A 27,536-nucleotide genomic window follows, 5' to 3' on the forward strand; every position below is an offset into this window, starting at 1 on the left:
TAAAACATTGAATCATTTTGTTGGCAAATAACTCCCAAGACTTTAAGTCTGCACTAAAGATATTCGGGGCATTTTATGCTACATTAATAATGATTGTTAGTTGTTCAGATCAGCTTCACTAATGTTACACACAAAAATCTTCTGTTCTCCAGAAATATACATTTGCCTTTACTTTGAAGTTTAATTACGTTATCAGGTGTTACAAAAGGTTAATTCTTTAGAGTGACAAAAAATTGTACAAATATTGTCATAACTTTTAAATGAAACAGTTTGGTTATTAGTGGTGGGTCTTGGAAGATTTATGTTAAAGTAAGTTAATATTATCATGAATTTTGATGCAACAGTTTGGGTATTAGTGGTAGGTCTTAGAAGATTTAGCTTATTCTTTATCATGTCTTAAATTTGTTGATAACCCAGCTAATTGTGGAAAAAATTAAGCTTTTGATCACAAGTTAAGATGTTGGCTATGTTTGTGTTTATTTGTTATAACTTTGAAGAATTTTAGGTCTTTAACATCCTTTAGTACTCTGGTACCAATATAAGAATAGACCTATGTCTTAATCCCTAGAAAACTGACCATTCTAAATGTTTGTTTAATACCATTCATCATAATTTTATTGGCCAAGTTCTAGGATTGAAATTTTGATTTTCTGTTTTTTTTTTTTTCTTTTTTTTCTTTTTTTTTTTTTTTTTTTTTTTTTAGTTTTCACAATATCAGAAAAAATACCTTTATGGAATGCATTTTTTACATGTGTGGGAATATACCCTATCAGCTTATTGTAGCAAAGGTTGGTGTATATTGCTATGAAAGTAGAAATGTTAACTAGTTCAATGTGATGCTGTTATTGGTTTGTGAATAGTGAAAAAAGACAGCTTTCTTACATAAAAATCTTTGACCAAAGTTAACATTAAAAGAAAATAGCTAGCATGTCAAAAATATAAATAGGAGCTCATATAACATGCTTGTAAGTTATGATGGAAATATTGATCTGCTGTATGACTTACATAATTGACTTCAGGTATTCAGCTCAAGATTGTATCAGAACTTTTAAAAAAATGCAAATTGAAACTGCAATATTTAAGTGACACCAATGATCCAAATCTATTTCAATAATTGAACTTTAATTGAGTTTTCTTTTAAACTGTGTCAAAAAGTTATAGTTTAAAATTATTTTTGTGGTAGTCAGTTTTTTGCTTATGTCATGGTGGTTAAAAAGTATACCACAAAAGGGAAAATGTATAGTTTTGTAGCAGTACTTGGGGAATGGTAGCAAACTGGGAAGGTTGTAACAATGTGTGTCTATACTTAATCCATTCATTGATATAATGATATTTTTATTTATTTACAGGAAGAAAGCTACCTACATGATGAACGCCTTTCTTTGGGTATGTATACTGCTATGTTGTTCTTTGTAATAGTTACTGAAAGATGAAACTGCCTCAGTTGTATTTGAGTAACATACTCACCCTCCCCCAAATGCTGGAAGTCATGGGTTACATTAGTATATCCCTGTAAATCCCAGACAAAGTTACACAAAGTAGTCTTTACAAAATTTATTTCAGACTTGTCTTAGCAAAATCCAAACCTGACCTCTATCTCCCATAGAAGAAGTCATAAACTTCCAAAATTTCTGTCTGGCCAACTGAATTTTTGTCTGACCTGTCTGTTGGATAGACAATTTTTCAAAATGACTACCAAAGATTTTAAAGTTGACAGCACACAGCAAAATAGATTAAAGAGTGATGATTGGTTATCCTGGAATCGGGTGTCTGATGGAGGAGTTGGAATCATGTGTCTGAGAGAGATATGCCTATGTGTTACTTCTGTAGCAAAATAAAAGTCTGGCTCACTGTGACAGATGAGTACAAAGCAGGATTCTTGTTCTGAAATACATGAAATATTTACCATAGGTTGTTAAACCACAATCAGTATTTGATAGAAATGATAGAGAGTTGCCATGACATTAGCAGGACTTCCAGGAAACTTTTCAAAGTCATCCATTTATACATTTTTTTAATAAATTTCTGCCAAAAATGATGCATTAAGGCAACTTTCTTTCCTTGCATATTAGTACTGGTTTCGTTCTGAAAATTGTATAAAATCTGAATAGTTAGTGGTACCTGCTATAACATTCTTTGCCAAACTTCCAATGTTTTTACTTGACAGTTGTCCTAATAAAGTTTCTGTCCTTACTTGATTGTACTTAATGAATTTACTTCAGACTCTTCTGTGAATTTGGTGTTAATGTTTAAATAGTAATTTCCAGACTGAATTACTGTTTACTAAAAATTATTGACAGTCAGTCTAATTAAAATTGGACAAATCAACCATTCAGTCACTGCATGAGGATCTAACAACTACATTCTACCTTCTGATGACCTTTCTGATCAGCCAGTCAGATTTTTTCTTTCCAGATTTTAAAAGCAATATCCAAATGGAAAAAACCTGAGCATTATCAATAGGTCATTTAAACAGAAAGTAGAATGGAGTGTTGTTTGATCCTACATGCAGTGACAAAATGGAGTAAAATTGATAGGTCTAATCTTTTGATAAGATTGGATCAACAGTCTATAAGAGATTCAAATAGACTAACTTTCATATGTATCAGACTATTTACAGACTGACAGACAGATGTTCTCATATCACTGTGTATGACTATTGTCTTTTATCTCAAAACCTTGTAATACAAAGTATGGGAGGGTATATAGGAATCACCCTGTCTGTCCAATTGTCATTATTTCTTGTCAGTGCAACTCCTCTAGTTGATTTTTTATAGGAATTGTGTGTATCATATATGGATGTGCATACTGTTGGATTATTTCAAAGGGAGATAATCCTTAAGGGGTTTACATGTTAAAATCTAGTAAGGGCAACTCCTCCTAAACATCTCAAGGGATTTTGATGAAATTTTATAGGAAGGTTGAACATCACATGCAGATATGCTTGAAGGAATATAGTTGCTGTTGGAGGACTCCAAAGAGAGATAATTGAGCTTTAGTGCTTATCGTGTAACTGCATTTGAAGCAAGGGGTATTCTCTTTGTGAGCTTGCTCACAGACTTTTTAGTTCAACCACATTCTATGATTAAGAGAATCACCTCTGAAAATAACATAGTTCATTGTCAGCTTCTCAAAACCTTGTTCATATTATATGATCATATTCAAACATCACTTGTTTTAATAAAGAGTACTCCGACTTTGTTGGGAGTCTCCTGTTTCGTATTTACTTACTGTCATGAACATGCTCAGATTCTTTGATGGATTTATGTACCTTTCATGGTCCTGAAATGGAATTATGAAATACATGCTTTGAGCAGTACTCTTTAAGTCACTTCATTCAATGTTGGAAGTACTTTAATCTTTTAGAAAATATATTGGTCTCCTTTAACATGTATACTAACTTCTGAACACCTAAGGGTTGGGTTTTGTCTTCAACCAGATTTTATCAAATAGTTTTCTGTAGTATAGAATATCACTATTTTGTGCAGTTTGTCTTCAATAGAACACGTGGGATGAGGTCAAGTTTTACTTAAATGGGACTTTTAACTTTTATGAATGAAATTTGAATCACTTACAAAAGTTTTCATCAAAGACTTTTTCTCTATTTTGATGTCACATTGTCTCATTGATATTAACTTGATATTAGTCCTATACACAGGTGGCTACTGTCTGTCTTTGCTTTAGCTTGTTTCAGTTGTAGAATTTTTATGTAATTCAAACTTTATGTCTCTGCAAGTTGTTGTCCAATGATTTAAGTCTCCAATGATAATGACCTAAAACTGCCAGGCTGACATTTTAGAAGTTGGGATGGGTATTTCTATACCACAGCAAAAAAAAACGTTTCAGTCTTATAATGGTATCAGCCTGTTCTCATGGTCATAGAAGTTGTCAGTTGATGTTTCAGTCATATAATGGTATCACCCAGTCATCATGATCGTAGAAGTTGTTAGTGGATGTTTCAGTCATATTATGGTATCACCTGTCATCATGATCGTATAAGTTTTCAGTGGATGTTTCAGTAATGTAATGGTATCTCCCTGTCATCAATATTGTAGAAGTCGTCAGTGCATATTTCAGTCATATAATGGTATCCCCCTGTCGCCATGATCGTAGAAGTCGTCAGTGAATGTTTCAGTCATATAATGGTATCCCCCTGTCGCTATGATCGTAGAAGTCATCAGTGGATGTTTCAGTCATATAATGGTATCCCCCTGTCGCCATGATCGTAGAAGTCGTCAGTGGATGTTTCAGTCATATAATGGTAACCCCTGTCATCACGATCGTAGAAGTCATCAGTGAAGGTTTCAATCATATAATCGTATCCCCCTGTCGCCATGATTGTAGAAGTCGTCAGTGGATGTTTGGTAACCCCTGTCATCACGATCGTAGAAGTCATCAGTGAATGTTTCAGTCATTTAATGGTATCCCCCTGTCGCCATGATCATAGAAGTTGTCAGTGGATGTTTCAGTCATATAATGGTAACCCCTGTCATAACGATCATAGAAGTCGTCAGTGGATGTTTCAGTCATATAATGGTAACCCCTGTCATCACGATCATAGAAGTCATCAGTGAATGTTTCAGTCATATAATGGTATCCCCCTGTCACCATGATCATAGAAGTCGTCAGTGGATGTTTCAGTCATATAATGGTATCCCCCTGTCGCCATGATCGTAGAAGTCGTCAGTGGATGTTTCAGTCATATAATGGTAACCCCTGTCATCACGATCATAGAAGTCATCAGTGGATGTTTCAGTCATGTAATGGTATCCCCCTGTGGTCAATATGTAGAAGTTGTCAGTGGATGTTTCAGTCATATAATGGTATCCCCCTGTGGTCAATATTGTAGAAGTCATCAGTGGATGTTTCAGTCATATAATGGTATCCCCCTGTCGCTATGATCGTAGAAGTCATCAGTGGATGTTTCAGTCATATAATGGTATCCCCCTGTGGTCAATATGTAGAAGTTGTCAGTGGATGTTTCAGTCATATAATGGTATCCCCCTGTCACCATGATCATAGAAGTCGTCAGTGGATGTTTCAGTCATATAATGGTATCCCCCTGTCGCCATGATCGTAGAAGTCGTCAGTGGATGTTTCAGTCATATAATGGTAACCCCTGTCATCACGATCGTAGAAGTCATCAGTGAAGGTTTCAATCATATAATCGTATCCCCCTGTCGCCATGATTGTAGAAGTCGTCAGTGGATGTTTGGTAACCCCTGTCATCACGATCGTAGAAGTCATCAGTGAATGTTTCAGTCATTTAATGGTATCCCCCTGTCGCCATGATCATAGAAGTTGTCAGTGGATGTTTCAGTCATATAATGGTAACCCCTGTCATAACGATCATAGAAGTCGTCAGTGGATGTTTCAGTCATATAATGGTAACCCCTGTCATCACGATCATAGAAGTCATCAGTGAATGTTTCAGTCATATAATGGTATCCCCCTGTCACCATGATCATAGAAGTCGTCAGTGGATGTTTCAGTCATATAATGGTATCCCCCTGTCGCCATGATCGTAGAAGTCGTCAGTGGATGTTTCAGTCATATAATGGTAACCCCTGTCATCACGATCATAGAAGTCATCAGTGGATGTTTCAGTCATGTAATGGTATCCCCCTGTGGTCAATATGTAGAAGTTGTCAGTGGATGTTTCAGTCATATAATGGTATCCCCCTGTGGTCAATATTGTAGAAGTCATCAGTGGATGTTTCAGTCATATAATGGTATCCCCCTGTCGCTATGATCGTAGAAGTCATCAGTGGATGTTTCAGTCATATAATGGTATCCCCCTGTGGTCAATATGTAGAAGTTGTCAGTGGATGTTTCAGTCATATAATGGTATCCCCCTGTCACCATGATCATAGAAGTCGTCAGTGGATGTTTCAGTCATATAATGGTATCCCCCTGTCGCCATGATCGTAGAAGTCGTCAGTGGATGTTTCAGTCATATAATGGTAACCCCTGTCATCACGATCATAGAAGTCATCAGTGGATGTTTCAGTCATGTAATGGTATCCCCCTGTGGTCAATATGTAGAAGTTGTCAGTGGATGTTTCAGTCATATAATGGTATCCCCCTGTGGTCAATATTGTAGAAGTCATCAGTGGATGTTTCAGTCATATAATGGTATCTCCCTGTCGTTGTGGTCATAAATGTGGTCAGTAGGGTCATTGTTTGCATCCATTAACTCTGGATTATTTACAATAACTTGAATAAAATTGATCAGATCTTTTTTTTTAATTATAGCACATCCTTCCTAGATACATGGCAGATGGCCCTTTAGCTGCTAGTATGTTTAAATTTCAAGGTTGTCTTGTAAGCTTAAAACTTTTATGTCCGATTTCTTCACGCATTACATGTTTCAAACTTTTCACAATCTTTGCTGTAAATAAATTAGAGATATTTTCAAACTCAGATTTCTTGTAATAATCAAAATAGGAGTATTTCCTGGACTTAACCAAAGCTCATATGTCAGGAGCAGAAGCACTGTTTTACCAAAATTGAACACTTGGCGATGACTTTGATATGTAAACAAATGCAACAGGCTTATAGTCTATGAGTTTACAGACTCTTTCATGCTAATTTACTGAGCAGGCTCAGTTAGTACATGTACTTCAGCCAGGTAACTGCTGCACATTTCAGTCTGAACAATTTTCATCCAAGTTGCTTGTACTTTGCAGAGATATCCACAAATATTGCTTAGAAGGTTCTTTTTCAAAACTCCAACTGTTGTCATTTTTGTGATCCATACACAACTTCTTCAAAAAAATGGCTTAGGACATTGAAGAGCTGTAATATTTTTGTACACCCACTTACTATGTGATGCAGCAGATTTCATTGTATTTTCTCTGTAACATGAAACTGATGACCTGTGCTATCCTTGTCTGTAGTACTATAGACAGTACACAATGGAGTCACTGTAGGTTTAGAAAGACTTTATGTGGTTAAGTCAACTATATCCACTTTCATTTTGTAGTTTTTATATGACAATGTCATGCAATATTAATGTATATATATGCCTAATTAGCATGTAATATTCTGTCATTCTGTCTACTGGTTCTGATAGCTTATGTGTTAGACCTCATTAGGAAAAATAATCTGTGGATATTCAACTAAAGAAATCATAATTTCATTTTTTACAGTTTTCAAGGTAGTAATTTTAGTAGCAAATCAGAATACTTTCAAGTCAATTCCAGATATTATCTATAGAGATGATCTGTTAAGTGTTTTTTTTCCACTGTGCTTTAAGATAGCAAATTATAATGATGTATGATATTCATTGTTTCACAGTCACTTATGGAGCTATTCAATCAGCAAATCAACTGTAGAAGCTTCTCTCCATTTTTCTGAAGTGTTTTATTTTTTTTTTTCATATTTGTTATTATAAGTTTTGCTGGTTTAACGCGATGATGAAATTTTTATTGCAGGAAATCACAGAAAAACCAAGCATGCTGTCTCTGAGCCTATGGACACTATCTTTGTCAAGCATGTAAAAGATGGAAGCCCTGCTCACATTTCTGGATTGTGTAATGGAGATAGAATTCTGTCAGTCAATGATTTTCCTGTAACTGGGAGAACATATCAACAAGTTATATCACTTATACAGACTGGAGATTCACGATTAAAGTTGGAAGTTCTACCTAAAGACCAAGATATTCTTCAAATGGTAAGAAATTCATATACTATAGATAACAATCAGAATGTGTAATGTAGTTTTATTTAATTGATCAGACATGGAAAGGTGTTAGATACCAAAGATTTCAATGTGTGAAATGTAATGGCTGATTCTTCAGTCCATTTTGAAGAAATCTTAATTTAAATCTAAAGTTTTTTAATACAGCATGTGTTGAAATTTTAAAAGTGTGCTTGGCTACGATGGATTTTTTGTATCAGATTCTTTGTATATGTATGATCTTGGAGGTTAAATATGGAAAGATTCCGGATTTGTTGAAACATTTTTGACATTAATTTTAGGAAGTACAATAGATGTGTGACCAGATAACTTCTATAAAGGGACTGTAAAAAAATTAGTTCTTTGTTATTATCATTTTGCATAATTGACATTGGTTCTAGAATGTCAAGCACCTGTATGTAGAATTGTGCATAATGAAATGCTAAATTACCATCTCTGCAACTTAATTTCAGCTGTTAGTTTTATTATCATAATAAAAGACATAAACTCTCCAATAGCCAAAATCTTGAAAATTTAAAAAGATCCTAAAGTCATTTATCCTTGACACTGTCACTAAAGAGTTCATCAACACAATTGGTAAATTTAGTTGACCATAAATTAAGTTGAGAACAATATGGCTTTTTTTTTTTTTCACTTGGTCTACTTATAACACATTATAACTTTGATGCAAGGTATATCTTGTCATTGACAAAAGAAATTACATTCACAACAAATTGGGAAGATTTTAAAGTTAAAAGAACATGATACTTGTACAGTGGTTTTCAGGTAATACAATAACTCAATACTGGATTTATTGGTTACATGATGTTATCCACATAAAAATGTATGGGAGACTGTGATCTCCTGTATTAGCTGGTACATGTAACAAAATGTTGCCCAGATAAAAAAGAATTTTGTCTCCTCCTTTCTACTAGATAGATGATGTTCTCCATCCTAACTCAGGAGAAATTGGTCTCCTTCATGGATCTATTTGTTAGATTATAAGGAAATTTGTCTCTAATTATTTTTATAATTTCTCTGTGCTGCTGTTCAATAATGTTGAAACAATTTTGCAGTGGTTTAAACTGATCTTTGTTTAAATTTACGGTTTTTGCTCTTCTCTGGTTTAACTTGACTTGAAGCCTTTATTCTATTTTTCTATGAAGATATTGCAACATATGGACCTTGGTATGATTTTTTTCTAAATATTTGCCATGCTATGGCTACTTGATCATATTTGTATTGAACACATTTTCGTTTTCATTTGCTCCTAGCATCATATCTTTCATATTATGATCAGCTTTACCTTGGGAAAATGTCAAAATACCTGTGTCCATCTGACCTATGTGAACTTAGATAACTTTTTGACCTTGGGCATTTTTTAAACTGATAATTTATCTGCAAGTTTGGCCTTGTTGACCTATGATTATCCATCCTTAGATGAGTAATTGTATAGTTTAGTTAACATTATTGTAAAATTGAAACATTAGAGTATCATGGTTAGGGTTCATTGAACTTGTAGTGGGTGTGAGTGGGATTTATATAAAAATATCTATATCTACCATCAATATGGGGAACAAAATCACTAAAACACCAAGTGTTAAGGTTTTCTCACCTATGTCATCTAGGGACCAGTGGATTCCTATGACAACAGGTTTAGTTTTTAGTCTTCTTACATCATTTCTTACTTAAGGTCTTTTGCTAGATAGTTGAATTTTCTTACAACTGCAAATAGAGCATTCAGATAGTCAGTCAGTGAGACTGAGAATGTGATTGCCTGATCAGCTGTTTGTTTATTCTGTGTGTTTTCATCATATTTATTTAATTTGTACCCAGTATACTATGTCAGGGTGCAGTTCATGTGAGAGCAGTTTCCTTTCTTCTGATTCTAAACACATGTATCTCAATTATACCATCACATTAAAAAAAAGGGGAGACATTAATGGTCTGCTTATGTTGAAATGTTATATAATGACATAAGATGTCAATTCATATTTCCACTGCACTAGATAACCATGAGGGATGAAATCCTAACTTATTATGATTTATGTTAATATTGCTTCTTTTGGTATAAAATATGATTGTAAGGTTACGTAATTGTTAGGGTTTATAAGATGGAATTAATGGTCATGACAAGTAAATCCATGAGGTTTTCAATTCTTATTGTTCGGTGTGACATGTTTATATTTCAAAATTTCATTAAATCAAATTTCAAGGTCATTTTATCTTACATGTGCAGTAGATATCTTGTTTTTCATTGGGAATTTAATGTCTTTCTTTAGGCCGCAAAAATAATTGTGTGTTTTATTAATCTGCTCATGCTGACTTTTCATTATGGAATATTTAGTAATCTTTCAGATTTTTTAAATACATGTTTTAAATACTGATAACAATATGTGTATGGGAAAGACTTCTGATAAATGTTATTGTTAATTATTTAATGGTATCTTTTTTAAGTGTGAAGTTTGAAAATGTCCTGGAAGCCATTATTGAAGGTGTACTTTCTTCAAGTTAAAATATAATTGTGTTCATTAAAGACAAAATCATTCATATGCCATTATACATGAATAAATTATACCTTAAATCATCTTGTAGTGCATGGTACAGTGACTAATATTGAATTAAATCTCAAACTGTTGAAAAATAACCTGATCTGCAGTATTTGGTTCTTTCAACATCATTAACAGTAATAAAGTGTTTTAGTTATTGTAAAAGTACATCTTTAATTCTGCACATGTTGGGTCACTGTGTACAAATCGTGCACATGAATATCTGTTCATGATATTTGGTCATAAAACTGTTCTTTATCATAGTCTCAGCATCCTATTTCAGAGAGATTGTTCTAAATAACCATTGTTTTGGCTTCATACACCTCACATATAAATAAAACAATGTCATAGTTCCCAGTGAAAACTTGGAAGATAATAGCTCTCTGCACTAACTAACATGCAATGTTATTGGCATTTTATTGCAGATATAAAAATAAAACATTGTTATCAGGAGTACCCTATAAGTGCAATACTGCAAGGATTGTGAGTGTCATGGAGGCTTTTAGCAGACTTGAAAAATTATCATTGCATCAGATTATGTAATAACAGAAATTGAACAATCCAGTCATTAAATATCTGCATGTTATAATCTTCCAAGGTCAAGTCATTAAATCCCTGCCATGTGATATTCTCCCAACTTTGTAATGAGGTGAAATAACACCCCTCAATGATGGATTGTACTGCCAGTTAAAATACTGAAGTGGGGGCATTAGGTAAAAGATTAATTGCATATTTTCAAGAGAACTCTGATTAAAATTCAAGCTTTTCAGTAGTTTTTTGCAGTATAAATTAAAGAATTAAATCCATTCTGTAAATGTTTGACACTTACAATAAGATGATTTTTATTGTCTAAATAAGACCCTCTGGTTTGTTTGTTTATAGTGTACTGTCTAGACACCTAATCTCCAAAGTTGTGTGATTATATGTCCTTTTTTTATATAAAAACATACAGATAAATTTCCTTAAAGTCTTGTAAGTACATGTTCAAGATTTGTTAGATTTTAAACATGCCATTTATACATGAAATGGGTATCCTTCACCTAATATGGTAAATGTACAAGTATGGTAGATCTGGCAAGTATCCTTCACCTAATATGGTAAACTGTACAAGTATGGTAGATCTGGCAAGTATCATTCACCTAATATGGTAAACGGTACAAGTATGGTAGATCTGGCAAGTATCCTTCACCTAATATGGTAAACTGTACAAATGTGGTAGATCTGGCAAGTATCCTTCTCCTAATATGATAAACTGTACAAGTATGGTAGATCTGGCAAGTATTCTTCACCTAATATGGTAAAACTGCACAAGTATGGTAGATCACGCAAGTATCCTTCACCTAATATGGTAAAACTGCACAAGTATGGTAGATCAGGAAAGTATTAGATAGATGTGCTGGACTTTTTTCAATCCCCCATCTTAATAGATAAACTTGTTTGCATGTGATTTTGCACAAATCCTACCCTAAAAATTTTACTTTAAATTTTTATTTGGCCTTAAGTTCTAAATGGGCTAACCCTAACCTGAAGTCCTTGATCTGCCTATGCAAATATTCACAGTTTGATCAAATCTAGAAATTTGTTCTGGACATATTTTAAATTCTGCAATCATGTTGAAGCTACTGTAGGCACTTTAAGCACCTAAACAATTTGCTAAATTACAAAAACACACACCTATGTAATTTTAGTTTTCCATTAACACTCATGCATTTTCATATTATTAACTTTTTGCATGCCAGTGATGCTGGAAATTATGGTATGGATATCAAACTTAGTATACTTGGTGCTTTTTAAAAAATTATGCATGTAAAGCAACCCAAAATGTGACTAGAATTTTTGGGAATTCTCATTGGTCACATGACAAGACAACTTGACACATTTCTATCTGGAAGCAACAACACAGCCTTATTAATACCTAAAAAAACCTTTAAAATCTTTCGTTTACATGTTAAGAAGTACCTTTTTTCATACTAAGTGTGAGTCTCTGTAAGAATCAGGCAGTGGTTGAAACATGGTATGAAAAAAAGACCACCATTTTGAAAATTTAATTTGACTATTTGCACCATCAGAATTAAGGTAAAAATATAAGGTTTTCCAAATCATTTTGGTAAATTGAGTGATAATTTCATTGAAATGCACTGAAAATGAACATTTCAAGGGCAGATAACTCCATCAAAAACCTCTTTTTTTCTAACATTCTATTGAAAAATTTCTGAGAAAATAGAGTGATGTATAGATCAAATAATGTTTTTTTTTTTTTTTTCAAATATACAAAGCATCCTTGAAGGAAATAATATAGTGACATATCTGTTTGGTTTTGAATTGTATGTTTCTGATTTTTATCATTTTGCCTGATTCTTACAAATACTTCCACTTAATTCTATAGCTGTTAAATGCTGTATCTATACATACCCATTTAAGGTAAAAGATAAAGGTTGTATGGTGTCTCCTATTGTAATTTTTCCCAGAGTTCACCAATGTGTTGAGCGAGTGTGTAACCAGAGGGGTATCATAATCACAACATTACATACAACATCATATTGTGGGGAAGTTCATCAATTTCTACAGTAGGCCTCCATCCCCTACAACCTCATACTGTGGGGAAGTTCATCAAATCGTACAGTAGGCCTCTATCCCCTGCAACCTCATACTGTGGGGAAGTTGATCAATTCGTACAGTAGGCCTCTATCCCCTACAACCTCATATTATGGTGAAGTTCATCAATTCGTACAATAGGCCTCTTTCCCCTACAACCTCATATTATTTTGAAGTTCATCAATTCGTACAATAGGACCCATTCATCCCCTACAACCTCATACTGTGGGGAAGTTGATCAATTCATACAGTAGGCCTCTATCCCTTACAACGTCATACTGTGGGGAAGTTCATCAATTCGTACAGTAGGCCTCTATCCCCTACAACCTCATATTATGGTGAAGTTCATCAATTTGTACAATAGGCCTCCATCCATCCCCTACAACCTCATACTGTGGGGAAGTTGATCAATTCGTACAATAGGCCTCTATCCCCTACAACCTCATACTGTGGGGAAGTTCATTAATTCGTACAGTAGGCCTCTATCCCCTACAACGTCATACTGTGGGGAAGTTCATCAATTCCTACAGTAGGCCTCTATCCCCTCATTATCAAATAATAAATGTTCCAACTAGAGCAGTCCATTAGTACTAGGAGGATTGGTGTCGTCATTGGATAAAGGACCTCTGTCAATATTTATTTTTTCATGGTCAGGACATTTTTCATACAATGATATCTCAGTGTTTCAATGAAAATTTTTATTTTTCTGATGACTCAAACACACAAGGGGTGAAATATATGTACTGAGTATGTATATTTTGAAGCATCATTTCCCAGGGTCTGAGGTCATTTTATTGTTCCTGATCAATGATTTCTTCAGTACAGTTTACAGTATTATACAAAATTAATTTACCCACTATTTCATATTTTAATTTATGCACATCATGAAAGTGTGATGCAAAGTCTTAAACCACAACATTTTCAATAACTATTCATAACTTTAAAATTCTCACAAATCAAATTTTCAGTTTTATCAAAATTTTTAAATTGAATTCATTCAAACTTTGGTTTTAAGTGTAAAGCTTGTCTTGTGGTTTATTGATTCAAGGTGAATTTACCGAGATTAGACTCGTTCACACGGAATTGTCGTATGTTTGGTGCAGATATTTGTTTCGGTTGACATAGAATACACCATAATTCACTTTTTGTTTGTAAAGGGACCCAAAGATTCTGTCATTTGTCATCATTTTCACATTGAAAAGTTTTTGGTCTTTTCAGTAATAATGAGAATTCTAGCTTTAATTGATATATGTCCATTAATATTACATTATTACAAATATTTTCTATTTGAATTCAAAAACTATATATCTTTTTTTTTGCTGCATTCCAAGAAGATGGGGAATCGCCTGAATATAGCTGAAATATGGCTGTTCGGGCGTTAAACACCAATAATCAATCAATCAATCAATCATAAAGATGGCTTCATTATACAATATAGGTGGTCAGAATGTTTAACATGTAGAGTTTTTCAAAAGATTTTTACCTGAATCATTAATACATGTATCCTTTATGTTGTACATTTAAAACTTGCTGTTTTATGTAGAATTTCAATGACGATTGACATAAATAACTAATGACAGTAGTAGACCACTGATTGTATAGAACCAGCTGGTGGAGTGTTGATTTTAAATATTCTATTTTTGGTCTTAAGCTATATCTTGTAACAAAGGGATTATCTGAAGGCTAATTTGACATGATTATAGAGATGTGAACATCATGACTATGTGACTTGTCTTTTAAGGACTTGCTATTCAGTTCCTGTAAAGATTTTGTTCCTGAACTTGATGCATCACATTTATCTTGTTAGTGATATTTGAACAGTAAAAATATTTTGTTACATTAAGAGACATGTTGTTCTTGTTTATGTTGATTTTTTAGTTTTTGTTTTGTTTTGGGTTTTTTTCAGAATTTGAGGTATAAAATTTAAGTTATTATTTTTAATGTTTTTCTTGTTTTTTTTTAAATTCTCTTAAAACTATCAATGAACTGAGCATGCAATGAGTTCATTGAACTTTTGGTAAGAATACATGCTACTTAACACAACAATAATGACTTTCCTTCTCCTTTTCATATTAAATGTCAATTCATCCTGACATGTGTTGGATAAACTCAGTACATCTCTCATGATTTTATATTGATTGTAAAATGCAATATATTGCAGTGTGAAACAGGCAGTTGTGAGATCTTGTGCACCTGTGTAATTTGTCAAAGGTTTTAAATCTGTACCTGCAATGTAAATTCTTTTGTGTCTATGAATTCCTATGAATTCTTGTATTGTTTAGTCTACCAATTGACAAAAAATCATTAAACAAATTCATCTATTTAAAGAGTTTCATGATGTTACCTTACAATGTCTCAGGTAATTTTCTCAGGTGTGTGGACAGGTAGCTGTCACTGATTGACTTAATCAGAACTTGTTAAGGTAGCCGTTTGCTGGTTCACATTCTCTACTTCACTCTGTGGGATTACAATGTAATAGGATGTGAACTATGTCAATTTATTATGGGATTACTGAATGGTCTTAATAAATGATAATAGAAGCTTGATTCATGGATGCTTCATTTTGTTTTTGGAAATTAATGACATTCTTGTGTGATACATGAATATGATGTCCAACTCCTCTTGAACTTCATGGATAGATCATTTTGTAGAAAAAGAATGTTATAATTGTTTCATGATCAGATGTAGATTATTATAAGCACAACTTCAGGTATGTGTTGTTTTATGATAGTAATTTTACAATCATCTGAATACACCATGTACAACTACACATCTATTTAGTGAATGACATCAAAGTTGTTGTCACTTTTCAGTTCAAATATTTCAGTACAAGCTTGTTTCATTTTCCTGCAACAAATATGATGATCTACTAACTTTCCCATGAGGACAATTTTTTTGTTTTTTGTTTTTTGTTTTGTTTTTTTTATTTTAAATTTACATTTCTTTCTTTTACATCACAATGGTTTTGACTTTTTTTGAATGAAATTGAAATAATGCCTAGTACTTTCGTAGAATGCCATAGTCTTCGCATATACCGGTATTTTCTTTGTTACTGGTTGTAACCTTTTATATAGATTTATCAAATTGAATCATTTCAGGACAATGAAAATTTTCTTTGCCAATGGCAATAAAAATATTGGAAATACTAACAGTGGTCATGGTTATGGATAAAAAAAAAAACAAATAAAGTCTAGTTTTGATCAGATTTTTAAAAAATAATTATATGTACATGCAATGTATTAATGTAGTAAATACATGTCATTTTAATGCCCAGGAATAGTAGATTTTAAGGATGTAACTTAAGATGAATATGTTTTGAATGTGGTTAAGTAAAGAATGTAAACACCCCTAAAGTCATCTTCTACATCCTGAACTGGTGTTTACATTCTTAACCCTAGTAGTGCAACTGTTACTAAATACAGATATAAACATGTTAAAAGTCAACGTTATTAAAATAGGGATGAGCTTAATCTCTATTTTTGTTTCATTTTAAGACGTTGTTGGTCATATCAGTTATGTAGTAAGTGTCAGGGAATGTTTTTAAAACTTTTAAATCATTTTTTTTTCATAGAATTTCTATAAAGCAGTTATAATTTTTATCAATAAGGAAGGTGATTCTGGTGAAGACAAGTATCTATAGATTATCATAGACACTATTTATTGTCATAGATATAATGGATTTTCAATAACCATTGTGCTATCATTTTCCTGATACAATGATATACATGTACCAGGGTAAACATTGAATTGGAAACAAAATCAGCTTGTTCATGTTTATAAGATTAACCTGACCATTACTTGTTGTCAGTTTTAATAATTAACTATTTTTGCATCCAATATTATTTTTCACTTTGTTTTTAATTGTATTTTCCTTTTAATTTTTCAGGCTTACAAGAACACTCACACTCTTTCTCAAGACTCCTTATATCAAGGAAGAGACAACAATACTGCCAATACACGGTTCCGTAATTCTCATGGTTACTCACTGCCATCTATGGAAAATATAGGGCCCTCTAGTGGCTATCAAGATCGTCAGGGAGATAATAGGCAGGTTGACATGGAAGATGTGCAATCATACAGCCAGGATCCTAATCGTAACATTAAATCTTCTGTGTCGTACACAACAGGGTTAAGTGTCTATCGGGATCCCTCAGGACTTAACAATAATGGCAGAGAACAAAGAACATTCACTGACAAAAGGAAGGAGTTTGAGACTCGTGTGAAAGACTTTTCAGATCCTCCACCAAATAAAACATTCTCCTTTGGGTTATATTACCCTACTCCTAAAAAGGACAGTCACAGTGAAGTGACCTTCAGGAGATCTAGAGATAATGTACTACAGCCAAATGATTCTCAGGAAAATATAGCTAAATCTGTCAGGACTGCTAGAGTTATTCCCCTTGAGAAAAGACATTCAAAGGAAGACCAATCACAGGAATCTTTAATAAGCATTGGAAGTTCAGCACCATATGGTCTTTCATCATCCCCTTCACGTCATAGTTACCCAGACTCTATGAGAAATATGAATAACCCACCACTTCCCCCACCAAGATCATTTACATCCCAATCCAGTGTCTCCCCTGAGAGACAGAGGAGTGAGATTCATACTACAACACGACACTATGTACCTGTTGTGCCTCAGGTACCAACATCAAGGTCAACATCAAGGTCAACAAATATGTCATCTAGTGTTGATAACTTAGATTCTAGAACCGAAAATTACCCAGTGGAAAGGAATTTACGGACTAATTATAGCACAACAAGAATTTACGAACATCCTAGTAAAAATAGCAATACTCGGACATTTATTGTGAAAATAGATAGTAGTGGGAATGAAAGTGAGAATGACGAAAATCAAAATCAAACACAGGGGCGAAGTTCATATGGTACAGCATTTGCTTTAACTAGATCACCTCATTCTACCTCCATTGAAATTAAAGCCAAAGAACGCCCTCGTGTGTCTCAGCGTAAAAAGCAATTTGAATCTGGACAAATTGAAAATACACAACAAAACTCTCCACAAGTGAACAGATATAGGACTGAAATTCAGAAAATAACTTCACTTGGGAAATTTAATAGTGTGTCTTCAAGACTACAAACATTTGAAAAGTTAGAAGAGGGTCAGCAAAGTGCACCAAAAGTACGCAGAATGTCTTCAAGTGAGCGTTTCTCATCACCAGAGGCACCCTCTATCTCACACATTCCAAATCAAAACCAGCAACAGTTTCAAGACCAGGGGGCACCAATAAGAATTTATGTTCCACAAAATTCATCAAACAATCAATCATCTCCTTTGGTAGAAATTGTACATATGTCAATGTACCAGGGCAATGATGTGGATAATAACAGGGCTCCAGTCACTAAGACACCAGTCCATGTCCAGCATGAAGAAGATGATAGTGAACACATGGAAACAGAAGAAGAAAAACATGGACAAAAACCTGTCCGCAAGCCATCTTTCTTGGCTGCAGTGACAGCTTCACAAGATCAATGTAAGTAAAGTATATGCATGTTTCAGAAATAGATTTCTATGATAGTGGTAGAGACCATGCCATTAAATTATTATACTTTCCCCGTCAATTTCCTGATGGTATGGTAGGAGAGGGAAAGGTACCAGCAATCATTTGTTTTTTTTTTGTTGGTTTTATTACAATGTTAATTTAGGACCAGAGTCAAAGGACCCCTTGTTTTGATTAATCTCTAATTGGTTTGCTTTGAAATACAGTCATCCAAATAATACATAGTTGGCATTCATTATTCATTGTTAGGATTTCTCCCTCTGTTTCCAGTTGAAAAAACTACAGTGTAAGGCATCAGTCAGTATTGTTACAAGTATTCCTGATTATAATATGATACAATGAATTCAAATATTGGTTGTTAAGCTGGGACATTTGTTGTACAATCAGAAAAAGACTTTTTTGCCCACTTTCTTATATTTAATGACATACAGGTGTTTTTTTCAAGTCCATTCATTTAAAACATCCATCAACACTAAAAACAAATGGTTCTTTTTACATTTGTTGTGATTCATCTTAACTACATGATATAATATATACATGTATTAAACACAAGGACACAATATAGACCACACAGAGACTTAATTCATAGAAATACATTCACATTCAGTTTTGGTGCAACCTTTAAAGATATCATACCTATAATTGGTGTAAAAACATAATCTACACTATATACCTGTTAACTGAGTAACATTATATATCATGTTTTTTATGTTTTGTTCACTGCTTCCTTTATGCCGCAGCCATTAAGTGTCAGTCATTAAGTTCAACAGTAAGAAAAAGACTCATAAGATGAGGGCACATAGTAAATTTGAAAAAAAAAAAAAAAAAAAAAAAAACATTTTGGCTTGAAACCTTGATTTTTCACAAATTATACCTCTAAAATATGTTTTTCCTCGCTTTGCTCAGCTTATAATGCTGTTATTCTTATTTATACACCCTTCAAATTAACCTGAAGGATGCACCATCCCTTCAGCACCTGCATATGGAGTGTTCATATCACAACTTATACGTTATGCCAGAGCTTGCCGAAACTACACAGACTTTTTGTATCGCGCTAGAACTCTAACAAATAGGCTTCTGGAACAGGGTTATGTAGCTACAAGATTGAAGTCATCACTACAGAAGTTTTATGGTCATCATCATGAACTTGTGGATCGTTATGGTGTATCCATTTGCACTATGAAAACTGATTTATTCAACGGGTCATAGTTTTCCTTTCCTCATTTGTCTCCAGACTTGACTTTTTATCAGCAACTCATTGGGTGTTTCTAGGAAAGCAGAGGACGCTTACCCTACCGGTGCACCTGGTCCATGCTCCCAGTTATTAGTGGAGTCCGAGTTGCGCATTTGCTTTTGTTACTTTGTATGTTTGATTTTAGTTACTTAATGTTCTTTGTTGTGTATGTCTGTTTTCTATGTCTAGTTTTTGTCCCTGGATTACATTCTTTTGATTACCGCTATAACCTTGGTTCCCTTGGTAACTCTATTACAGATGAACAGCTGATTTTTCATGTTTTAGTAGTTTTTGAGATCTGTATTGTTTTGTGTAAGATTATAATATTTCTTATTTTGATCACATTTTTTTTTCCAATGCAATAATACAGATTATGTTATACCAATGTTTTCACATATATTTTGATGATGTTGATTTGGTATCAGATTGTGTCAGAAAGTTAATTTTAGTATTATTTATCGTTGGTGCAGCCAGAAATTCAAAAAAAGGGGACTGCTGACTAGCCTAGGGAGGCTGCTCCAATGATTTCCACAATTTTCCATAATCAACTTTAACTTTTCAAGCATAAGGGTCCCCTTCCCCTTAGATTCACCTTGTCTGTAGAAAAAGTCTCTAAATAAATCCAAAACAAACAAGGACAGTTCACTTATTTGAAATGTGTCTTATAACAGGGTCTGTCAAGTATCTTTCAACAAGTTTTACCAATAACCAAAAAAATATCATGAAACTTTCTGGTTTTGAAGTTGCAAAGTAAACAAAAATTATGCAGGAAATGACAAAAGAGAGAATTGTGTTTGAATCATGCATTTCCTGAAGTTTCACAAATACATGTACATGTGTAAGGGAGAGGATATGAATCATACATGTATCGATTGTTTATTGACTTCAGTGATATATGAAGGATGTTGACCTCTTCAGCTTGTGAAAATTATAGGAGTGTTAATTCCGATAGAGTTTTATTTATTGGAATAAATTGTGAATTAAATGGTTTGCCATTGATAAAAATGCACACACAACATGTGTATGACTATTGGATGAAACTGTATATACAATATACATGTATGTCAATAGAATCATGGGCCTTTAGTTGTAGGTTGTAGTATGGGATTATTTTCTGTGATCTGGGGATAACATGTATGAAAGTCAATTCTACTTGTATATTTACATGTATGTTTTGAACATCATTGACATCTGAGAAAATGTCACTTGATGAACATGTACATGTTGAGATTTTGTGTGTTTTTGTTAGACATAAAATGACTGCCATCCTTGACTTTGGACAGAAAGTTTTAAATAAAAAAAAAACAATGAAAAAGTTTTAAACAACATAATTTGCATGAAGTGATTCATTGGACTTGATGAGATTTACCTGAAAGTTAATTAGATTTCACTAAGCACTGTATTAGTCAGCATTGGTGCCGCATGGATCAAGGTAATAACTGGTACCTGGTATCATCCTGTCATTGGTCTACTTACACTGTACCAGTGGTGTAGACTAGTGAGACTTAGTCAGGAATCGCTCAGATAATTCGAAATCCATTCTACTTATGTTTGATGTTGTTCAAAACTGCTTTTGTATTGACCTTGTACTTCCCGGAGCAAAGGACTTGTGAAAGCTTTACTGGGAACAAAGTCCATTTCTGTGTACAGATGTCTTTTTCATAACAAAATGCACTAATGTAACTGAAATCCTGTGATTGGCCGAGACAAGTTAGTGTCTGGGTTTTTTTATATACAAATACATGTATATCATTATAGTGACTATAGGGCATGGCATTTGTTGTTAGAATTGACTTGGCATTTTATGAACATGCCTCAGTATTGTGATGTATTCCTGTAATATATAAAACTTAAGTTCACTGCAGAAATTTGAATGGTTGAACTTTCAAATTGATGTCTTAGTACTGGACAACTGTACCCATAAGGAAGTGTTAAAAGGGGAAATAGTTCATGCAAGTACATGTAGTCAGTCAGTACATGTATCTTATAATGATTTGGTGTGTCTAATCCAGTGACAAGCGGAAATAAATATCATTATGTAACAATGAAACAAATACAAAATTTCAACAATTTAGTTGACAATCTCTGTGACATATAAACAAAATTGTGCATATAAAACCTGACAGTGCTGGGACTTTAACTGTGTTATTTTGTATGTTAACATTCAGTGTATCAGATTCAGTTTGCTACGGATTTATATGGACTTAAATCTTAGCAACAGATTTTAGGACTGACTGTAGGATTGATTTTATGTCTGTGTATCATCATGTTTATAAAAGTCTGTTTGTTCAGTCCAGTGGACTTGGATGGTAAGTCACCATAGGTGATACCAAACATTCAGTCATACAGGGCAGGTACTATCATTTAAGGTGGCCGATAAATATCTGCTACTAGGGTAATACTGAGAACTCAGTCCTACAGGACAGGTGCTATAATTCAAGAATTCAGATAGCCATTAAGTATCTGCTACTAGGGTAATATCAAGAATACAGTCCTACAGGACAGGTTCTATAATTTGAGAATTCAGTTGGCCATGAAGTATCTGCTACAAAGGTAATACCAAGAATTCAGTCATACAGGGCAAGTACTATCATTTAAGGTGGTCAGTAAATTTCTGCTACAATGGTTATATGAAGATTTCTGTCCTATGTGTCTTATTCTGTCTTTCAAGCATTAAAGTGGTCAGTAGGTATATGCTCCTGTTAATAATGAATACAAGCATATCCATGACAACCCTGTCATAGTACTGTTGTCACTATGTGAAACCCCACATGTGGACTTGTTAGAAGGCAGGTTAAAATTACACCTGTCAGACTATTGCTAATAATTCACTATTGCCTATGGTGGCAATGACAATTTTTGCTAAATTCGCTATCAAAGTTGGAAGGTGAAAATTGAATCAGGTGAAATACTTTTGAAGGTAAAATACTTATTCATCCTTTGTCTCATTCCTTGAACAGTTTGTCTGCAGCTAAAATTACATTACACAAAAAAAAAAAAAAAACATCACCCGGTTTTTTAAGAAAAATGCTAAATTTTGCACACGCAAAACTAACACTAATATGGTATTGGTATTTCATACATTGTTCTCACAGAGTGAAGAAAGAGATCTGTTAAAATCTGATGTCTAATGGCAGGTTGATATCATTCATATTTGGCCTGTTTTGGGGTAGAAATGTTTGTATGGAAGGTTAAGAAAATTGACTGGAATGAATGGGAAATTATTAGGGTGTTGTCAATCTATATGTATAATATGTGTAGAGATAAGCATATTCAGTTTTTAAGTGTTTCCTAGTATTATCTATTGTTATTATCAAACTGAAAATTGCCATATTAGTTAAATGAAGTTTATATTTTAGATGGTAGTTCAGCTGAAGATAACATTTCCAGCCCCGACTCACCACCACAGCAACAATGGAGGGCCCATTCTCCACCGGAGACAACCAGCATTTCATCATACTCCTCATCAGGTCAGTATTCATTGATGATTTAGAAGATTTTTTTAAGTACTAAACCAAAAGCTTTATATACATTACTAGGTGGTTCCAATAAACATTGGACAAATGAATACTCACTTATTTTTATCTGGATATAATAGACTTAAAAAGGACACTGTGCTTGTAAGCAGAAAGATGTAGACCTCTCTTCAGTATTTTCCTTCATAATAATAAATAAATATATATATTATGTCATCTGGAACTGTAATTCTACTTGATTTAAATTTTCAATACTATCCATATGTGATTTCAATCTAATTTAAATTAGATATTAATTGCCTCCCCCTTTTTTCTGTCTAATTTTAATTAGATTGATGAGATTTAGGGTTATACCTTAAAGTAAACAAATACATGTGTATGTCATTATGACATTGAAAAAATGTATACTATTCAATCATATATTATATTGCCAGTAATATGCTTGTAAATATTTTATAAAATATACTTCCATTTACAGGTATAATGCCTCCACCATCATGTGCTGGTGTCACACTTACTAGTACTCCGATCAAAGATACACAACCAAAGGTCACACTCAGGAAAAAGTCAGAATGTAAGTCCTAAATTGTCATGCTCTTTCTTTAATTCAGGTATTGTATTATACTTTTAGGATGGTGATTGTTGGTCAGCTTACAGGTGGGCAGGTAGGTTGGGAAAATATTTTAGTAACATTTTTCTCAGCAACTATAAATCATAGCCACTAGATATATGGTACCAGATAGAGTATGGGGTCCTATATAGTGGAATGCTGTTTTATGTCTGCCACACTTCTACTTCCTGTTTACAAACTTTATGGCAACCTGCTCATTTCTTTTTTTTGACCCATTTTTCATTATTTACGAAGATGAATTATTTTGGTGCACCACCCTTTCTTTATGAATATGCAACCTGCTTCAACCAAAAATCTTGTTTATTCTTTCTGTTGCGTTCTCCTCTTTTTCATACTGCCATTAAAACACAAAAATATTAGACATACCTCTGTAATTTGTTGTATTTTGCAAATGTAAATAACTAATTATAAGTAACATTTAGGATGCAAAGGGGACACAACAAATTATGTAAAGAGGAATCAATTGTTTAGATTCTATTAAAGAGCAGAGCATTAGATCATTTTGTGTGATTTTCCCAAAACATGAACTTGATGATATTCAGTTTGATACAACATACGCTGCCTGCAATTTGTGTATAATTCTGAACCATTTGATAAATGTCTTATGTTAAACTTATCTGATACAAATTTTTTAATGAAAATGAGAAACACAAATTAAAAGTATAAATTTTGTATCTTTTGTTCTTTCTAAATGGTTACAGAAATAGCCTTATTATATTTGGATTTTTTAAACATTAAGTAAATTCAACAGCTAGCATAAAGAGACGACTTACATTTCATCTTGTCATTTTTTTAGCATCACCAGATGATGAGGCTATTAAACTCCAAAGAAGAACTTCATACCTCATGGCTACTGCTAAAGACAGGGACACTAACAAACTGTCATTGGACAAATCCTTATCACACAGTCACTCAGACACTGATGTTCAGTAAGTTTCAGTTCTTAGTAAAACAATTATTACCGCAAAAAATCAGACCCAAAAACTTTACATCAGTTGAAGTGTCTAGGGCACATTGCCACTCAGAATCTAATATTCCATAAGTTTTACTTATCACTTTAATCAACCTAGAACAATCATGTTCTGGTTTATAGTATATCTCCTGAACAAATAATTAAATATATCCTGACACCTTAAAATTCCAGAAACCAGTAGAGTCTTATACATCAGGGTCCAGAGCCCAGTTGATCAAAACTTTATCCTTTGGGAAAATAGGATAACTTGTATAGATTCACTAGACTTATCCTGTGAATAACTTGTATAGATTGTACTAGACTTATCCTGTGGAAAATATGTATAGAGTGCACTAGACTTATCCAGTATATAACGTATATAGAGCGCACTAGATTTATCCAGTGGATAATTTGTATAGATTGCACTAGATCTACCTAGTTGATAAATCATTTGATCTGGACCCTGTACACTGATGTACAAGACTCTTCTGGTTTCTTGTTCTTAGGATTTGTACATTGGATAAGTATAGTACAACCAGGTTATCTAGTAGATAAAGTTTTCAACAACCGCGCTCTGTCATAGAATGGATACTAATGTATTATCAGTCTGTGCATTCTTACAACCTGTATTAACCTGAACATTTATGTGCATTTAATCAAGGTCAATAGTAACTACAAACTGGTTCAACAATTCAATACATGAGAAATTAATAATACACAGAATAACAAAAACCACAAGACAAGATAAATATGACAACAAAAGTAAACATGTCAGATACAGGATACAGATGTTAGTTTTACAACACACTCGTAACCACAATGACCTGAAATCAACACTTTACATAAAGAAAGAAAGAAAGGTACAAATGATACAACAAAAAAACATCAAATACACTTAAAACTAAAATAACCACAGTCACCTAAACAATACAATGGTAAAAGGTTTGAGCCAAATGTGAAATACAATTAGTTGAAAATGTTTGATCCTGACTGGAAGTTCTCTATAGATCAAGATCTCAAGGCATTTATTGCCATCAGGAAGCATTTAGTCAGGATAGCTAGGGTTTTTTTTTACATAGATTAAGTAGATGTTTGGTTAACACAGGTTCAACAGTATACTAATTGATGTAAAGGAAGAATGGGATTGATCTGTTTATACAAGGGTTGGTCTGAATAGCCAGGAAAGGTTTGGGTGTAACAGGGCAAAGCAAGGTCTAATATTGGCCAGTTGGAAACGAAACTGTTTGGTGTCATTTACATAGTTTTTTTATGTATCTAATTTGTTTCTCTTGCAGAATGATTACACCTAAAAAGCAGCCTAGCATGACTAAACTTAAAGCATTTTTTGGAGAAAGGGTAAGTTTTTAGCCAATTTTTTTTTTAATTACTGTAAACATATTAATTTTCGTTGTACTCATTGTTATTTTTTTTTGCAGTGGATAAATAAGCGCAAAAAAATTGCACTTGTGCAATAGATTTCTGAAACTATGAAATGTTTATCAGTTTTCGAAACTGGTTAAATAGATACCGATGAATATGCTTAATTGACAGAATTTATGAAAATTAACAACTGCCAATATTAATATGGTTACAGTACTTGTCTTTTGATAGTGTTTCTAATATGAGATTAATGCATAAAACTGTCAAATAAGAAAACTAAGTATCCTTTCTCAAATGTTTTTGTTATGATCTTAAAGTCCCAGATAAAGTTGAAAAATGCAAATTGGCTAGATGTTTAGTTGCTCACCGAGTCTATTTTTTCTTGTAGAACTTGTTCTAAATGTTCCGTTATTTTTTCAGACACCTAGAATACTTGAAGCCACTGAGAAAAGACAAGATCCAGCCAGTCCTATACAAGAGATCACAAAAATGGGATATCTACAATGTAAAACTGACATAGCTGATGGAAAGGTAGGCTTAGTATAAAGTAGAGTAATAGATGGGGGTCTTTGAGAAGTCAGTGATAGGTTAAGGGGGAGAAAGTACCTGTTCCTCAGGATATCACAAATGATGGATAATAAAATGAAAAATTTGTAGAGCAAAAGGATTGGTTTAACAATATGTTTAGCATTGAATTGTATTGTTTAAGTTCGAAGACAATTTTTTTAAACTTAGAAGTGTTTATTGATATTTGAATTGGGAAAACTCCATGTTTGAATAGTTTAAGGCTCATTTTATATGGGAACATTAATTTGAATTAAACATCTAATTTTGATTTTCTAAACTACATGTATATAACACAGTGTTTATCATTTTAAAAAAAACCTGGTCTCATTCTGTTTGTAGAGAAGCAGTGATAGATCTTGGAGACCAGTGTGGGTGGAGCTTAGAGGACATGCCCTATTCCTTAACAAAGAGAAAAAAGAAGGGGTAAATAAGATTTAATTTGTAAATTAGTTGTGATATTGATTTTGTTCCATGCGGTGTTGCAAAATAAAATCCATCTATTGATGTGCATGGGTATTTTATGTACGTACATAATCTTTCATTAATTTTTGATAAGATGCCTGACATCACCAAAATGTCATCCATATTACTTATGAGGTATTTAAAGTACATACTTTTTTTTTCGAAACTAGTACTTTTTTACTTTTTAAAGAGGATTAAATAAAGATAGTTCTAATATTTACCTTAGAACATAAATATTTTGTCTCAAAATCACCATATCTCAGGGATGTGTCCAATATTTACTTTACAATGTGCAGGTTCTGTCTCCTTAGTGTTAGGTCTGTCTCAGGAATGTGTCCAATATTTACCTTACAATGTGCAGGTTCTGTTCCCCCAGTATTAGGCCTATGTCAGGAATGTCAACATCACTATTTAGTCATCCTTATAATATTTTTCTACATGTAACATCTGTTGTACACAGTGTATTGATGCATTCTTCATCAGTTGACTT

General features: G+C 33.3%; 1 protein-coding gene and 1 long non-coding RNA gene across 11 annotated transcripts in view; one reads left to right on the forward strand and one right to left on the reverse strand.

Moving 5' to 3' along the window:
• Positions 1 to 27,536, forward strand: part of LOC148603703 (rho GTPase-activating protein 23-like) — a 73,075-nt gene that overhangs the window by 36,720 nt on the left and 8,819 nt on the right. For 6 of the 8 annotated variants that reach the window (XM_088553188.1, XM_088553186.1, XM_088553192.1 and 3 more), the window contains 9 exons: positions 1,350 to 1,386; positions 7,437 to 7,675; positions 16,712 to 18,317; positions 22,938 to 23,048; positions 23,533 to 23,628; positions 24,482 to 24,614; positions 25,933 to 25,993; positions 26,438 to 26,548; positions 26,924 to 27,007. In XM_088553188.1, the coding sequence (XP_088409314.1) occupies positions 1,350 to 1,386; positions 7,437 to 7,675; positions 16,712 to 18,317; positions 22,938 to 23,048; positions 23,533 to 23,628; positions 24,482 to 24,614; positions 25,933 to 25,993; positions 26,438 to 26,548; positions 26,924 to 27,007 (2,478 nt within the window). Of the gene's footprint in view, positions 1 to 1,349; positions 1,387 to 7,044; positions 7,160 to 7,436; positions 7,676 to 15,200; positions 15,536 to 16,711; positions 18,318 to 22,937; positions 23,049 to 23,532; positions 23,629 to 24,481; positions 24,615 to 25,932; positions 25,994 to 26,437; positions 26,549 to 26,923; positions 27,008 to 27,536 lie in introns of those variants that run through there. The other 2 variants (XM_088553193.1, XM_088553194.1) reach the window with 2 other exon arrangements.
• LOC148603704 (uncharacterized) lies at positions 792 to 27,521 on the reverse strand. 3 transcript variants are annotated; one of them, XR_015916737.1, is made up of 4 exons: positions 27,268 to 27,521; positions 9,297 to 9,406; positions 3,232 to 3,282; positions 792 to 1,884 (listed from the first exon to the last, which is right to left on the reverse strand). It is a non-coding gene; the product is annotated as an uncharacterized LOC148603704 (long non-coding RNA). The 3 variants fall into 3 exon arrangements; XR_015916739.1 differs by lacking the exon at positions 9,297 to 9,406 and having other exon boundaries at positions 27,268 to 27,508; XR_015916738.1 differs by lacking the exons at positions 9,297 to 9,406; positions 27,268 to 27,521 and adding an exon at positions 6,826 to 6,984.

Source organism: Perna viridis, chromosome 11 (assembly GCF_037379345.1).
Source record: "Perna viridis isolate PV_CMFRI_1.1 ecotype Kerala chromosome 11, ASM3737934v1, whole genome shotgun sequence".
NCBI classification, from domain to species: domain Eukaryota; kingdom Metazoa; phylum Mollusca; class Bivalvia; order Mytilida; family Mytilidae; genus Perna; species Perna viridis.